At 32.4% G+C, this 12,887-nt stretch overlaps 1 protein-coding gene across 1 annotated transcript; it reads left to right on the top strand.

The window, feature by feature from the left end:
• Positions 1 to 6,573: 6,573 nt before the first annotated feature.
• On the top strand, positions 6,574 to 12,109 carry LOC105802418 (AUGMIN subunit 6). The gene is made up of 13 exons (XM_012634034.2): positions 6,574 to 6,871; positions 6,956 to 7,012; positions 7,085 to 7,179; positions 7,394 to 7,544; positions 7,736 to 7,861; positions 8,416 to 8,572; positions 8,663 to 8,723; positions 8,809 to 9,067; positions 9,538 to 9,663; positions 10,318 to 10,479; positions 10,600 to 10,852; positions 10,982 to 11,458; positions 11,664 to 12,109. Exons 1-13 carry the CDS (start codon positions 6,656 to 6,658, stop codon positions 11,702 to 11,704), a joined length of 2,181 nt encoding a protein of 726 aa, XP_012489488.1. The 5' UTR covers positions 6,574 to 6,655; the 3' UTR covers positions 11,705 to 12,109.
• The last annotated feature ends 778 nt before the right edge of the window (positions 12,110 to 12,887 follow it).

Here is a 12,887-nt window from a genome sequence, read left to right as displayed (position 1 = left end):
GTAAGTACATCAAGTGGACCTTACTGCCGTTTGCATCCAGCATGAGTACACCTCCTATAAGGTGCATGATGTAAGCTCGAACAGCCTGCATCACCTCCCGTTCATTAGCAGTACTTGGCAAATGCTCAAAATTGGCATGTAGCCATGAAAATCTCAAACTGGTAAATTTCCCCTGACTTGGCAAGCGTCCAAGTAATTCATTGCAAAGGGTAGCCGGCCTAGAGATTGAACTTACGCCCGTGACCGCATTCCCGTCTATGGGAAGCCCAAGTTGTACTGCAACATCCTCTAGAGTGACGGTACACTCTCCGCACGGCAGATGAAATGTGTGGGTCTCCGGACGCCATCGCTCAACTAAAGCGGAAATCAAGTCGTATCGCAGATCAAAAGTCCGAATCAATGCCGCTGATCCGAACCCGGCTAACTCTAAGTATGGTATTAGGCGTTCATCTGGCTGAAACCCTACACTATTAACACGGCCCCTCAATGCGCGGTACGGGCTCTGACATTATTAAATTAGCAAAATAGTTAATACAATATAATTTAATTAAACAAATAACATGAATATCAAAAATAAATTTTATTACCATCTCATTAATAGTACTTGATATGTGATTATTATTAATAATTAGAGAACCCATTTCTGCAAATCTGCAATAAAAAATGAATTGATTAATTTGTTTCAAAAATCAATAATTCTTGTTAAATAAATACAAAATCAAATAAAATTTAATTATATAAAAGTTACATTATATAAAAATTAAATGAGTTAACAACAACTATATGATTAAAAAGTCAGTTATAATTAAACTTTTAATAAAATGATTTTTAATTTTTTATAATTAAACTTTTAATGAAATGATTTTTAATTTTTTTATAAACTTTATATATTAAACTCACCAAATACTAAACTAAACACAACAACTTATAGCTTAATCATAAATTACTAATAAATTAAATTTTAAATAATTACAAACACAAAATATTGTGAATTTTTCCCAAATTACTAACAAATTAATTATAAAATAATTACAATATTCATACAAAAATTACAATATTACAATATATCCCCACATTACAATATTCATAGAAAATTACAATATTACAATATTCATACAAAAAATTGCAATATTCATACAAAATTATAGTATTACAATATTCATACAAAATTACAAAATTACAATATTCATACAAAAAATTGCAATATTCATACAAAACTATAATATTACAATATTCATACAAAAATTTATAATATTCATACAAAATTACAATATTCATACAAAAATTACTAATCCAAAACTATAAATACAAATTTAATTATAAAATAATTACAATATCCATACAACATTACAATATTCATAAAAAATATAATATTCATACAAAAATTTAAAATATTCATACAAAATTCTAATCTAAACTATAAACACTAAATATAGATAATTTATAATTAATAATTAATAACAAAAATTCACAATATTTTCTAAAATAGATCCTAAAAATTCACAAACTATAAACCTTTTAAATTATAAACAAAATTATTTATTAAAAAAATACATTACCTTTTTTCTTTCTTTCTTCTTCTTCTTCTTCTCCTTTCTCTCTTTTTTTTTCTCTACCGTGTGGACTGAGTTTGGGACCATTTGCTATTACTTATAGCCAAAATAAAAGGTTTATGAAGGGACAATTCAATGGCAGCAGCAGCAGCAACATGCAGGGGGCAGAGGCACCATTGGCGCCTCTCCAGCAGGCTCCTTCATTGGCGCCTACTAGACAGGCGCCACCTGACCCGACCCGACCCAACCATATTTTGACCCGTATTTTTTTTAAAAAATATTAAAAAATTATTAAAATTATATTTTATTCAAAAAATTATTATTTTATTTATTGGCGCCTATCTAATAGGCTCCAATGAAAAAGTAACCTATTTTGGTAATTTTTTTTTCTGACATCCTATTTTAGTATTTTTTTTCTACATTATTTGGGTAAAAAACCCGTTTTGATCACTCGAGTTCAAAAAGTTATAAAATTGTTATTAAACTATTTGAAATTTTTCATTTAAGTTGATGGGCTGTTAAAATCGTTGTTTTATGGCCTTATATGTTTGCACCGCATATACCAATTAAAAGCTCCAATTCTTTTTCTCTTCCACAAGTTTTTTTTTTCACAAAATAGTTTTGAAGGTCATGAATTTGTCAACCAAAATCTAAACAACTTTCTTCACCGATCTCCGACACTAATTGTAAAATCAAATTAGATCTAAATTATGTTCTTCAACTTGCCGACGAGAACTGATCATCATATCAATCGTTGAATCGTCACTTGAAACTTACTAGCTAAACTTTCTTTTAAAAGAAAATTAATAACCCATTTGCTTAAATAAAAATTATCGAATAATTCAATGCCCATTTTGCAACTCTTTGAAATTAAGTGATCAAAGCATAAACTTATTAATAGTTTAATGACATTGAGTGTAATTTACCCTAAATATAAGTATTCCAAAAAAAATAAAAAGTCACAAAACTGTTCAAGGGCTGGGTGGCAAGTGCAATTCAAAATACTCCAACCGACTCATCCAGGTTTAGATAAGGGATTCTCACTTTGGTTTGATCTAGCTTAAATCGATTTAGATTCTGCCTCAAATCAATATTTCAGAACATATTTCTTATTTCATTTTTCTCTAATATCTCTTATCCTTTACTCTTTCTTATATATTATTTCATTACATCTATCTCATATTATTTTCTACTAAAGGGATTTTGAGGGTGTTATATTACTATTTTTTAATTTTTATTTTACAATATGAAAACAAAATTTAAATTATAAAAGAAACTTAAAGATAATTAAAAGATATTTTTAAATCAATAGATTTTAACTCAATTAATTTAATATTCAATTTGATTTTAATTCAGTGTTTTAGACACTAAAATATATAATATTTAAGCATAAATTTCTTTTAATCCAACACCATCTTGCTCTATGATAAGATCTTAACTCATTATCCTTACAATCATGCCAAAATATTTGCACAGCTAAGTATTTATTACTTTCAGCATTTAGATTGTATAAATTTAATTGCTGAATTAATTAATTATTTTAATACATATATTGATTTATTTTATTTGAAATATTAGTATAAATGTAATTTAATAGTAAAAGAAATCTTCAAAATCGCCCCGAATTTTTTACATACTATTCTATTGAGGGGGGTTGGGTCTCGAACCCTCAACGAAATGTATTATCTCTCTCGGAGGATTTTGGCTCTTGCACTTTGCGGAGAGCCCAATTGGATTTACGGAGTTTTGGAAACGTCTCGATTGATATAGATACGACCTTCAAGCTCACGGGAAAGGTCTCAGTATTGTTACAAATATTAATTGATCATTTGTCAATAGTTTAGGGGACAGAGATGAATAATAAATTATTGAGAGGTTAAGATACATTTTTACCATTATATTAATGTAATTTCATAAAAAATTAAGGATTAAATGACAAATCTACCAATTTTTAGGACCAAAGCGTCTGTCTACTTCTTTTGCCTTCGTCCTTGTATGGAACCTTTTGGTTAACCTTTTGTTTTTTTCTTTTTTAATCAAATATTCATTTCACTCCATGAGAGAAAAATGAATAATAGATAGAGGAGGACAATATCATAAACACAATTACACAAACTCAATAGAGCAATTGAGGTCCTTAATTCCATACAAGACAGAATCCCAAAAGACAAGTAAAACCTGAAACTCAGTGAAGGAGAAAACAAGCCTCCATTACTAGAAATTAGGCATCCTTGCCGATAAGTGGGGACAAGGAGAGACTCCAGCATGTACTTATGTCCCTCTCAATTGAAAGCACTCTCAAGCATCAAAGAACCTTAAATAGTGAGTCTCTATGCAAATCCTTGTCGTGGTGGCAACAAAAACATCTTTGACTCAAATCAAATTATTTTACTGAGGATTAGAGAAATCGAGTCACCATGAGACATTAATTCTATAGCTATCAACAAGTGAAGCCAGGGCACTGTCCAACACGTGAACCCCAAAAAACTTTATTATTCCAAAAGATCATCCTCATTTGAGTTGAAAAATGGTCGATGGCTGACACCATAAACGATAAAAGGAGTGGCGAAGATGGGTGGCAACCGACCGTTCAATGAAGCTTTGGAATGCTCTAAATCTCATGCTCAGATCCTGTTGTTCGGGATCTTTGGATGGAGATCCGAATGGTCAATATTCTTGGTCGGATAAGAGGGACATGTGGCAAGTTTCTCAAGGTGGTCAAACGACAAGTGACATTGAATCTAATAAGGCTACTAAAACACTTTTGAAACAAAACATGGAGAAAAGTGATATGATAATAGTTTAAACAGAGGGGAGGGGAGGGGAGGATAGGAGTGCAAACAACACCTTTCAAGATGGTGCCAATGACCGACCACAACAACAAAAACAAAATAAAAGGTGGTGGATAAGGGTTTTTTTTTTTAGTGAAAGGTATTGGAGCTTTGAGTAGGAATAATATTGACTTTTATTATTCATATATTGTCAAAGTAAATCATTAACGTTTTTGCCATTAATCAATTTTGTTTGTTATTTTTTTCCAGTTAAAATTTATTCTCAATCTTGTAAAAAAGTTAAATTTAATCATTAACCTCTCAATCTTGTAAAAAAGTCAAATTTTGTTTGTTATTTTTTCAGTTAAAATACTGACTAGTACATTAAAGTTATGTATTTTTATATTTTTATCATAATTTTATTATAATATTTTGAAATGTATTTATATATATTTTGAATTTTTAAAATTATAATCAAGAGAATATTTTAACACAATCTTTTTATAATCTTATCTATATATGAAATTTTAACACAATCTTTTTATTTGGGTAAACTAAATAGATAGTCACCCAATTATAAAAAATTTTCACATTAGGCACTTGAAATAAAAATGTTTACAATTTAAGCACTTACGGTACATAGTTCGACCATTTTTGGCACTCTCGTTAAAATTACAATTGATAAGTTGACGTTGCAGTTAACAAATCAGTATAATAACAAATTTAACCCTAAACTTTTACATATTATATCAATTTAGCCACAACTTTAAAAAGCTAACCCTCAAAATTTATAAATATTCTCAATTTAATCTTAATTCTAAAAATTCAAAAAAAAATATAAAAGTACATAAATATTTTTAAAAAATATTATAATAAATTTAAAAATATATAAAATGAAAAAATATTGTTGACAATAAATAATAATATATAAAATTTCACAAGACATAAAATAAATAAATAATTTAAAAATATAATAAATTTAAAATAAATATTAAATTAATAAAATTATATTACTATTAAATAAAAAAAATTCCCACCCCGTCCCTCTCTGCCGCTGCTACAAATTAAGGAATATAAAGTTAGCTTTTGCATCAGCTGATTCGACTGGCTTTAACTATCCATAACAGAAGAGGGCTCCTGTGGCCACTAGAATGGCCTTGATTGATTCTACATACAAAAATTATCAGCATCATTGTTTGGGGATGGTGGAGTCGTGGAGACAACATTCAACTCTGGAACAGTGGTTCTGACACTGTTCACCAATTTCACCATGTCCATGAGTGACAAAAATTGGTCCATTGCCTTCGTTGTTCAAATCCAGATGGGGGGAGAGGAACTGGGATTGGGGTGGGGGAGGGGTAGGGATGGTGGTGGAGGTGGAGGTGGGGAGATGGGGACGGTGGTGGGGGTAGGTTCGGTGGAGGAGACGGAGAGGGACGGGTGGGGATTTTTATTTTATTTAATATTAATATAATTATATTTATTTAATATTATTATATTTTTTAAAATATTTTTTTTATTTTTTAAATTGATTATTATATTTTTAAAATATTTATGTATTTATATACATTTTAATTTTTTAAAATTATGATCAAATTAAAAATATTTATAAAATTTAAAAGTTAATTTTAAAATTTATAACTAAATCAATATATTATATAAATGTGGGGATTAAATTTGTCGTTTATAATTTTAATGTGAATATTTAAATTGTAAATTTTTATTTTATATAATTAAAATAGAATTTTTTATAATTAAATAATTATCTGTAATTTTTAAAATAAAATTTAATAACACATAAAATCTTAACTCCACTACTAATATTAAAACTTTTCCCTAACAAATAATTATTATCCTTAGCTAAAGTAGAGTTTTTTACATAAATACTTTAAAAAAAAAAACTGAAATAGAGTCTCAGAAAAAATATTTACCAAAATAAATTACTTTTTTTCATTGGAGCCTATTAGATAGACTTTGTACTGTTTAAAGCAGACAGACAGGGCGACAATTCTTTCACCCTGCGCACGTTAGGCTCAATGTCTTACTTCACAAAAGGAACACGTCAAGCCTTCATTCAATTTTTTATTCACCAGCGCATGTTAGCGTCAACCCTTTCGTTTTCTCTCTGTCAAATTTCAAACGGCTGAACGTGACTCCCTTTATCCCCTCCAACCTGTCCCATCCCAAATTTTCAAACAAAGCCCCCTAAAGATTCTCAAAATTAAAATTTGGCCCCTTAAAAATTAAAAGCCCCACCATTTCTAGATTTCCATTTTTGAAACTTTCTCGTTTCTCAAATGAAAAGGATTTTCCGTGAAAAGGAAGAGGGCGATGACAATGGACAGAGAGAAGGAGAGAGAGTTAGAGCTCGAAAGCGCAATGTACACGAATTGCTTGCTTTTAGGTTTGGATCCGTCTATAATTGGTCTCGGAACATCCAATGGTACCCCTCGGGTGGGACTCTTCCGTCACTCCAACCCTAAATTAGGCGAACAGCTTCTTTACTTCATCCTTTCTTCTCTTCGTGGCCCCGCTCAATCCGCCAGAGTAATTATCATTGTTTCCGGTTCGGTTTACTTTTGATCTGGTCCGTATTGGTTCTGAGTTCAGTTTTGCTTTTGGATCTTTCAGGATTTCGATAGAGTTTGGCCGATTTTTGACTCAGCGCAATCTCGTGATTTTCGAAAGGTTGATTTTTTCGATTATTTCATTTTCATTTTATTATTTATTTGAAGTACTATTTACTTATTGGTAATTTAGGTTGTGCAAGGGATAATTAGTGAGCTGGAAGCTCAAGGAGCTCTACCAAGGAGTAATTCGAGGGTTTCTTCGCTTGCTACTTGCTGTGGACCAAGGTTAGCTAGCTAATTTCTGTTTGGTTGCTAAGAAAATTCAATAAAGTTAATTGGAAAAGTGTATAATTGGTTCTATTTTCACTAGGCTCGTTACAGTGAATATTTTACAATGGCACTGAGTGCTAGTGTAGAGTTGTCTGAATTGTTTTATGTGCAAGTAATGAAATTTCTTAATTCGTTACTACATTAGATCTTCTTATGTGTTTGGTTGTAGATTTGTTGAACTTTTGTGGCAGCTTTCATTGCACGCATTGAGAGAGGTTCATAGACGGACTTTTGCTTCAGATGTTGCTTCTAACCCATTGCCTGCACCATTGACTGATGTTGCATTTTCTCATGCTGCTACACTACTTCCTGTAACCAAGGTAATGCTGTTCTGTTGACTATTCATATGAAGTACAATTATATCCTTTTTTCCGTTAAGTTGTACTTCATTGTTCTGTGTTTCTAGGTTTTCTCTTATCATGGTTCACTTCAAGTAGAGTTTCAACATTAGTTTCAAAATTGCTTCTCTTGAATTCCATAGCAGTAAAGTAACATAGTTATTACTAAACAGGCTAGAATTGCACTTGAAAGGAGGAGATTTCTGAAAAATGCAGAAACAGCAGTGCAGAGACAGGCGATGTGGTCAAATTTGGCTCATGAAATGACTGCAGAGTTCCGTGGTCTTTGTGCTGAGGAGGTAAGTAAATAATAGTTAATCAGTCGTTTGAGCTCTTCCTGAGTATTTATATCAAATTATCAATATAGTTGGTGTGGTTTAGGTGGAAAACAGCAATGAGTTAGTAGAATTAGACTGAAAAATGAGTAAGAAGTTGGAACTCTTGAAAATGTAGGGTTATAAATAAGCTGTATAGGTTCACAGCCACAACATTATTATTTTCCTTTGAGTTAATAAACTTCAGAATCTAGAGGTTTTTATAACCCTATGTTTTCAAGAGTTCCAACTTCTATCATACATGGTTTCCAGTCTTGATTCTATTGATTTACTGCTGTTTTCTCCCTAAACCACACTGATAAGTGATAACCCCTTGCTCTTTTTTTCCTTTTTGTTAGGGATGACTTTGACTTAGTAAATTTAACTAATATCTTGGAAAACCTCGATCACTCATTTGAACTCTTTTTTAGTTTTAATGTCAAATTATCAATACAATCCCCTTGCTCCTTTTTCCTTTTTGTTAAGGGATGATTTTACTTATATCTTTTAACTAATGCCTTGGAAAACCTGGATCTTAGGCTTATTTGCAGCAAGAGCTGGAAAAACTTCATGACTTGAGGAACAAAGTGAAATTGGAAGGTGAGCTCTGGGATGATCTTGTCTCTACTTCAAGTCAGAATTCTCATTTGGTTTCAAAGGCCACTCGCTTGTGGGACTCTATATTGTCTCGTAAAAGTAAGTAAGATGGAATCAACCATGTTCATTTTTCTCTTCGTTAGATTGTTCGATTTTCATAATCTTGATATAATCAAACAATATGTCCAGGTCAGCATGAAGTTCTTGCTTCAGGTCCCATTGAGGATTTGATTGCTCACCGGGAACATAGGTAATTTGCCACCACATTTCATTATGGTCCTTTTAGATGGTGCATATGATACTTTTTATTCTTTTTTCATAATACTATCTTCCAGGTACCGCATCTCCGGGTCGTCTTTGCTTGCAGCTATGGATCAGAGTTCTCAAGTTCCTTGCACAGATGTTTTATCTGTCCAGTCTGGTGATTTGGATAACAAAGAGCAGAATGATGGATATCACACACAGGTCTTTGAAGAGAGACTTTCTCGAGTAGATGATAGAAGTGGAAGAGTCCACCAGACTGTAGATGTGACAGAAATTATCAGACGTTGGACGCATGCTTTACAACGGATTCATAAACAGTCACTTCAGCTGGTATGCTGTTTTATTTTAATTTATATTAATTTTTGAAGTGAGATGCCTTCGCTTGTGCTAATACTTGGCCATCAGTTATATAGTCAACTTCTGAATAGCATTATGTCTATATAGTACTAATTATGAATATGGTAAATTTTATTGACCAAATACTTATTTTTCAACATTAAGTTTTAAGTGGCAGCAGTGAAATATTCGCTGTGTTCTATTTCTATGCACAGAATCCTTTTTAGTTATAAGCAAAACCCCTCATTTAATATTTTTTGTCTTTTGGAGATGTTAACTAGATATGTTTATGGTATGTGAGAAATAAGCAATTTTTGGTTTGCAATTTCTAAATCATTTAAAAGTAATTTGTGGATTTAAAATTATGCTTCACAGTTTCATGCAACCATAGCTTACATGTTTCTAATCATAAGTGTTGAAGTAAGGTGCCAGTATGCAATAACTGTATTGCCATTGCTTTGCAGGCAAAGGCTAATGATGGAGAGGGTCCTGATATTTTACGAAATGCACACGATGGTGGGACAAGTGGCCATGCTGAGTCATTAGCTGCAACTCTTACTGAGCATCAGCAACACCTGGCTAGCTTTCAGGTACAAAATAGCTATGATACATTGAGTAGCTATTTACTTACTCTAAGTACTGGAAATTGAAGCACAGTTTTGAGCAATTCTTGTTTTTTCTAATTTGATGAACGTCGGGGGCAATTGTACATATCTTGTGTATCTTATCCTCATTGAGTAGGATTTTCAGCTTACTTAATTGTTGGGCTGAAGGTCTTAGAAACACAAATAATACTTGGCAAGTAAGTAGGTTTTTGAAGTCTTTGAAAGTTCTTAATTTACTCTTTGCTTGGTGTTTGGTATAGAATTTAGCAGACACAGGGATGAACAACCCCCCCCCCCCCCTTTTTGACAGCCCAGAATTGGCAAATTCTCTTGGCAATCACTAAAGTATGGTCAAATCTTGATGATAGAACCCTGAGAATCTGGCAACTATTTAGCTTATAAAAGTTTTTAATTTAATTATTTGGAGATTGAGAGATGATAGAATGGGAATATGAGTTTTGTTCTCGTTTTCTTCACTTTGCTTCATACATGCACGCTTGTGGGTTTTCAAGTACATTTACACGTGCCTCTCCTACCATAAATTGCTGTTATGGCTTTTATATCTAAAGGGTCTTTTTCACACTTACATGTGGACTCAAGATGCTACTATTATTAATTCCTAATACATTTAAAATGCAGGTGCTTATTAACCAACTAAAAGAAGTTGCTCCATCAATTCAAAAGTCAATATCAGAGTGCACAGAGAAATTAAATGGCATTTCCTCCAACTTACCTTCAATGGCCAAACATCGTGGTCAAACCACCTCACCTATGCTAGCTCAGAGCAGTAGAAGGACCTTGGTAAATGTTCAAACACTATTTCATTGTAATGCAAATATTGAAAATAATTTGGAACTTTAGAATATTTGTGTATGTAGAACTTATGACTCATTCTAAGATCTCTTTTTCTGGATCATTCAGGAAAGTAGCTCTGATGATGGTGGTGACATTACTTCAAAAATGTCTGCTGTTCAGCTTGAGAAGAATTCAGCTAGTCCTCCTGCTTTAAAGCTCCCACAGTTATTTAGTTTAACTCCAAATTCATCTGGAAAGGTTGGAAGCATGCAAAAGCGACATACATTAGCTCCTCAGACCAACCAAATTGACACTTTGTATAAAAGTAGCTCTATGGAACAGCCTCTAGCAAACAATCACCTAGATAACCCACCCCAAGGTTTGTTGCTTTTTGTGCTCCATTTGTCCCCCTACATGTTATTGGTTTAATGCCTTTGTTTTTACGAGTTGAAAGAGAAGTAATTTAATTCCTTTAGCTGAAGAATTTGATTCTTGATTTTCTGTGCAGATTGTGATAATTCTTATGTTCAGAATCTAAAGAGATCTGTTAGGAAAGCTGCACTGTCTGTGCCATCCTGCAATTCAGAGCTATCACAGGACAGTCAATCTGATGAAAGTTCTGAACATTTCTTTGTACCTGTTTTGTTAACTAATCATTCTCGTGTGGGACCAGAAAATAAACTAGGCTCGATAAGGACTAAGAGATTATTTTCAACACAAACAGAAAATTCCTTTCTCAACAGCCATCCCAGTGATGGTCACATTAGGAGTAACTATGATGACTTACCAAACATGTTGAACAATCTGGATTCTCTTGATAATCATGATCAAGATAATGGATTCCTCTCAGCTGCTGCTTCAAGTTCTGCAGCTTCTGATTGGCAAAGGTCACTTTTTGATTTGGAAGAAGCGCAGGATCAGGTGTTCTCTCCTCCTTTGCTGATGGGCACGTCCCTGTTTGTCGATTCTTATGAAGATTTGCTTGGTATGTAGGCCCTCCGGTAATAGGATTCTTTGTATTAATGTTTTACTTTGTTTATCCACTAATTATCTCATGTACCAAATCAATGCAAGATTCTAGTGCCGAAACTGAGAATTTTACTATGGTTTTTGACTTATGAGCAGAGTTCTATTTGTTCTTGCTTTCTACCTCATGGGATTGTTGCTTATTTGGAGGTTTGTTTGTGCAGCTCCACTTTCAGAAACAGAAACGGCCTTGATGGAGCACTGAGGTGGAGTTTGGACAATTATGTTTAGATGGTTTCGCTTTTGGTCCTTGGTTGGGACATGCAGCACATTGATTTTTGTTGCTTGACACGATACCTGTATGTACTTTAAGGGACAGATCTACAACGAGAGCAGCTACCCCCACTGAAATCTTGAAGGCTTCTTGGTATTATTTTGTAAGGTAACGCAAGCTCAACAAAAGTTCTTATTTTGCCGACACTGAGATCATAATGTTAATATCTTCTTTAATTTGATTATTATTCATACTGTGTGTATTGAATGTTAAAAGACTTCTTTGGTACAGATGAGTACTGTGGTAAGATTCCCTCTTCGAAGTTTCTTGATTATTTTTTGCTACAATATGAAGATAAAATCGAGACGAGCAAAAGTATTCTTTAAATTCATTATATATTTTTTCTCCAAGTACTTTGATTTGTGTGGAAGGTTATAGTGGTGACAATCATTGCTTATGAAGGAGGTTTATTGACTAAACTTAGTATGTTTTATTAGATTTGTTTTGAGAATGTGCAAATGGATTGGGGATAGAGTGTGCTCTACATAGGCTTTAGCTTAGCTTAGAAATGATCTCTTAGGGGTGGTTGTGGTTTTAGGTTTGATATATTGGCCTTTTCTTTTCTTTTTGTTCGGTGCTTGACGATGTAGACAAACTTTCATTCATTATAGTCATACAAGTCCGACGTGTGATGAGTGATTGTGATTGTGATTCTTTACCTCATTGGATTTTAAATGCTTAATTTATTTCCAAGTAGCTAAAAAAAATTCACTACTTCCTTTATGCCTACGTGTGTACTTTGTGTTTTTTTTTTCTTTTGATGGTTTTAGAATTTAAGTTCTAAGGAGTTTAATTTTGATTAATAAAGAAAGGTATTGCATTTGGAGCTTGATTTAATTTAAAGGTGTTCAGCAGCTAGTAAAATTTTAAAATTCCTTGCTCAAGCTGAAATCAAGCCGAGCTTGATAAGCCATTTCATATTAATATTTTTAAATATTAATATTAATATTTTTGTGATAAATTTTAAATAAAATAATGTCATTATTTTTAATTAGTAATTCGGCTTAGATGGACCTGTCTTGAATTGAAGAAAATACTGTGTTTCAAGGCTTGTCAAGTCAAATGAGTAGTCTACAATTTCACGTTAAATCCAAAAAGAAAAATGTTAAATCTT

This window comes from Gossypium raimondii, chromosome 11, assembly GCF_025698545.1.
Source record: "Gossypium raimondii isolate GPD5lz chromosome 11, ASM2569854v1, whole genome shotgun sequence".
Lineage (NCBI taxonomy): Eukaryota > Viridiplantae > Streptophyta > Magnoliopsida > Malvales > Malvaceae > Gossypium > Gossypium raimondii.
The sequence above is the reverse complement of the archived record's forward strand: the minus strand, read 5'-3'. Positions and strand labels throughout refer to the sequence as shown.